Source organism: Otolemur garnettii, unplaced genomic scaffold (assembly GCF_000181295.1).
Source record: "Otolemur garnettii isolate 467f Iridium unplaced genomic scaffold, OtoGar3 scaffold00014, whole genome shotgun sequence".
Lineage (NCBI taxonomy): Eukaryota > Metazoa > Chordata > Mammalia > Primates > Galagidae > Otolemur > Otolemur garnettii.
In genome coordinates this window covers 12,595,876-12,600,318 of record NW_003852409.1, presented here as the reverse complement: position 1 = coordinate 12,600,318, position 4,443 = coordinate 12,595,876, and the positions used below count along the sequence as shown (strand labels likewise).

The 4,443-nt window shown below is 36.5% G+C and overlaps 1 protein-coding gene across 1 annotated transcript in view; it reads left to right on the top strand.

The window, feature by feature from the left end:
- Positions 1 to 4,443, top strand: part of ELP1 (elongator complex protein 1) — a 79,042-nt gene that overhangs the window by 21,857 nt on the left and 52,742 nt on the right. The window contains exons 9-10 of the mRNA XM_023510557.1: positions 662 to 785; positions 1,818 to 1,911. Of these exons, the coding sequence (XP_023366325.1) occupies positions 662 to 785; positions 1,818 to 1,911 (218 nt within the window). The remainder of the gene's footprint in view (positions 1 to 661; positions 786 to 1,817; positions 1,912 to 4,443) is intronic.

Genomic DNA, 4,443 nt, shown 5'->3' with positions numbered 1-4,443 from the left:
TGAAAACTAAGAAAAGAGCTTCCTTCCTTTGCAGTAATTCCCACAGTAGGAGGATCTGCTTGCCAAGGAACATACAGACTGGATTCAGGCCCTCTCCTTCCATTCTCTTAAGGTCACTGCTTGTCTTTTGTGTATGGCTGCCCTGATTATAGACAGAAGAAATTTTTCCTCTGTCTCAGTAGCATCTATTACATGCAGTGAGTCTCTAGGTTTTAGATGTCTTGTGTCCTATCAGGATGGTAATGGATAGTAGAGCAAGAGAGAAATGTATTTGAATTAGGACACTAGGGGCAGATATGTAAAGTTGAGGCAATTAAGATATTTTCAATAGATGGAGAAAGTCTTAAAAAATATGAATATTTGCTGGAGTCATATAATTAAAGGAGAAGTAGGTTAATTGCTTTTCTAAAAGTCATTGAGTACACTTTAAATCTTTAAGGCTTTGTACAAATGGAGCTTTTGCACAAATTGGGAAAAGGCATCTTTCCCCTGTTCAAGTGCGTTCCCATGCTGTGGTGACCTGCTTGCTGAGAGATAAGGGACGCATGGGACTTAAAACTTCTTGCGATAAAGATACTTCTTCATTCATTCATTTATTTTTGCTGGAAAAAAACTCTTTCCTGAATTTTATCTTGTTCTTAAAGCCATTCTTTACTTGCAGACCCTCAGGCAGTTTGATTGCATCTACACAAGATAAACCCAACCAGCAGGATGTTGTGTTTTTTGAGAAAAATGGCCTTCTTCATGGACACTTTACACTTCCTTTTCTCAAAGATGAGGTTAAGGTAGGTGCCTGTGTTGTTTCACCATCAAATTTAGAGGATTGCTGCAGCTAGAGAGGGAATTTATATTTGATAGGAATGTCATATAAATAGATGCTCCAGAGTAGATGGTAATAAAAATGGTGGCTTCCTATATCTGACTCTTTTATTACAATAGAGAAATTATTTTTCCAAAGACATTTTTTAAAAAAAAATTAATGATAGCTTTTATTGTTTATTTTGACAACAGAATAATTTTTCCAGTTATGAGGGTTTTTTTATTTATAATATTTAAATTTTTTTCTTTTTCTTTTTTTCTTTTTTATTTTTAGCAGGCCCTGCCAGTTTGAACCCGCTGGTTCAGTACGCACAGCCGGCGCTCTGACCATTGAGCTGCAGGCGCCCAGCCTATATTTAAATCTTATGAAACATGTGTTATTAAGATCCTTATTGAAGTAGAAACACATAAATGGTAATCTTTAATTATGTAAAATTTTAAATACCCTAAAAGTCGAGAGAAGAGTTTAGTAAACTCTCATATATGTTCATTACTTTCAGTAGATATCAGTACTTTGCAAAATTATTTTCACCTGTCCACTACTACTTGGCCTATACTTACATCCATAAACACACATTTTTATTTCCAGGAGTTTTAATTCTAGAAATAATATTTTCAATATTTATTTCTAATAGTTAAGAATGTTTTTCTTTATATAACCATAGTTCTGTTATTACACCTTAACTTAGTGTTATCTATTAATAATACCAGTCTATTTTCAAATTTCCCTGATTGTCTAAAAATACCATCTTACATCTGATGACGTTTAAATCTCTTTTGCTCTTTAAGCAAGGTGCACTTATTTTTTTTAAGTTGTCTACATAGAATGACGTTTCACAGATTCATTTAATGACTTTGTAAGTTAGTAATTTATAGCTAGGGATTAGCTCAGGTAGTGGGATTATTTGATTTGTGAGAGCAGAGAATTCGGCTATTGTAAAGATTTTGAAGTGAATGCATTGCTAAAGGCCAGTGACAGATCTTTTTTTCCCTACTAGGTAAATAACTTGCTCTGGAATGCTGATTCCTCTGTGCTTGCAGTTTGGCTAGAAGACCTTCAGAGAGAAGAAAATTCCACTCTGAAAACCTATGGTAAGACAGCAATAGTAATTCAGTCATATGCCCCATAAAATGTAGTTAGAAGTAGAAGAGTATATAATTTCCTTCATCCCTTCTACTTGGTCCCTTAGTGAAGTCTAAGAAGCCAAAGTGGGTAGCTGGAGAGGGGGGAGTGATTAGGTTTCAGTCATGCATCAGCGTTCTCTACAGAAACAAAGCCAGTAGGATGTAGTCATCCCTTGGTATCCTGGGAGACTGGTTCTAGGATACCAAAGTCTGTGCTCAAATATGTACTCAACTCCCAAAGTTGGCCCTGAAGAGCTCAAGTTTAGGAAAACCCAGCCCCCTCTGTGTACTTAGGTTTTGCATCCTGAATACTATATTTTAAATCTGAGTTATGGATGAGAAGGACCAAATGTATTTATTGAAAAAAATCTAGCCTGACCAATAATAGAGAAACCAACAATTATAGGGCTAGTGACACGCCCCTGTAGTTCTAGCCACTGGAGAGGCTGAGGCAGAAGGATAGCTTGCGCTCAGGAGTCTGAGGTAGCAGTAAGCTCTAATGATGCCACTACACTCTAGCCTGACCAACAGAGTGAGACCCTTCTCCAAAAAATAATAATAATAATGTGTATAAATGGATCCACCAAGTTCAAACTAGTATGGTTCAAAGATTAACTGTATCTTTATCAGAGAAAATGGAAGGGGAGGGAGAGTAAGAAGGTATGGATGGATTTATTTTAAGGACTTGGATCATGTAGGGGGTGGCAAGTGTGAAATTTCTAGGGCAGCTTGGAAATTCAGGTAAGAGTTGATGTTGCGGTCTCGAGTCTAAAATCTTGAGGGCACTCGGGAAACTTAGGCAGGATTCTTATGTTACAGTCGCGAGACAGCATTCCTTCTGTGGGAAAACTCAGTTTTTTCTTTTAAGCCTTTTAACTCATCGAATAAGACTTACCCATATTATAGAGAGTAATCTGCTTTACTTAAAGTCAACTGATAGTAAATATTAATCACATCTTCAAAATACTTTCTCAGCAACATGTAGGCCAGTGTTTGACCAGATTCCTGGGCACCATTGCTTACTAAGTTGACACATAAAATTAACCAACATAAGTCATTGGTGCTTTTTCTTTTTGGATGATATTATTGCAGAAAAATCAAACACTAACCAAAGGAATACTGTGGAAGTGAAAGATTTAGATTAAGAATCTTGGCTCAATGCCTGTAGCACAGTGGTTATGGCGCCAGCCACATACACTAAGGCTGGCGGGTTTGAACCAGACCAGGGGCCAGCTAAACAACAATGACAACTGCAACAAATAATAGCTGGACGTTGTGGCAGGCACCTGTAGTCCAGCTACTTGGGAGGCTGAGCCAAGAGAATCTCTTAAGCCCAAGTTTGAGGTTGCTGTGAGCTATGACACCATGGCACTCTACCTCTGTTGACATAGTGAGACTCTGTCTCAAAAAAAAAAGTATCTTTCCTATAGCTTAAACAATGTGTACATATGAAAATGTTAGAAAGTAAAAATGAAAAAAAGTCTTACAGTTCTACCACTCAGTAATAATCACTTAAAATTTTTCTTGTCTCTTAGAGTTTTTTAAGTGTATATCTCAGGATAGCTATGATCTCATTTTTGTTAAAAGTATAGGTCTGATACATGTCGTTTTGTAACTTGCTTTGACACTGTGTCGTGAGCATATTTCTAGTACATCTGTATCACTTTAAGTCGCTATATAATTGCTTGTGCCTATTTATTAGATCTCATGCTGTTAGACACTTAAAGTTTTATAATTTCTTATTAATAGTAATGCACTAAACATTTTTATTCATAAATGTTCTTGGTTATTTTCTAATTGGCTTTCAAATTTTTTAATCAGTAGGATCCTTTTAACTGGAATGTTATTAAGAAATTCATTCAACACAGTGGTTCTCAACACTGGCTGTACCTTTAGAATAGAAATAATGATATCCAGGCTTCATCTCGGAGTTGACTTCAGTGTGTTGGAGTGGAGATTGTCTATCAGTATTTAATTAAAGCAAAGCAAACTCCCTTGTGATTTTAACATATGGCCACAGTTAAAAAGCACTGATTAGCCAGTGTGTCAAGAGATGGCACTGTAATATGCTCAGGATAAAAATAGTACACAAGAGCCACATTTGTCCTCCAGAGCATGAGCATGTCATCTAGCTTCGAGCTCACTGCTGCATCGAAGCATTGTAATAGCATCGTTAGAGACTAGGTTATTTGCTGTGACTTCTAAGTTAAGAATTAGTGAGCAAGATTAAGAAAATAAATTCCTTAATATAACCAGGATTCCTTAATATAGTATGAGTTTTAATAAGATCTTAATTTGTGTATGTCATCTGTTTAATAAAGGTTGGCATGAGTAGGTCTTATTCTTTTAATAGCTTTTGGAGAGGATAATTGCATGCTTATCTCCCGTGGGCAGCTGAATCGTGGTTAATACCAGATAGCCTGGGACATACTTATAGGCAAAGCACCTGGAAGAAAATAAGCATATTAAGCCTAATACAAGATGGTGGTGCTGGCTCGG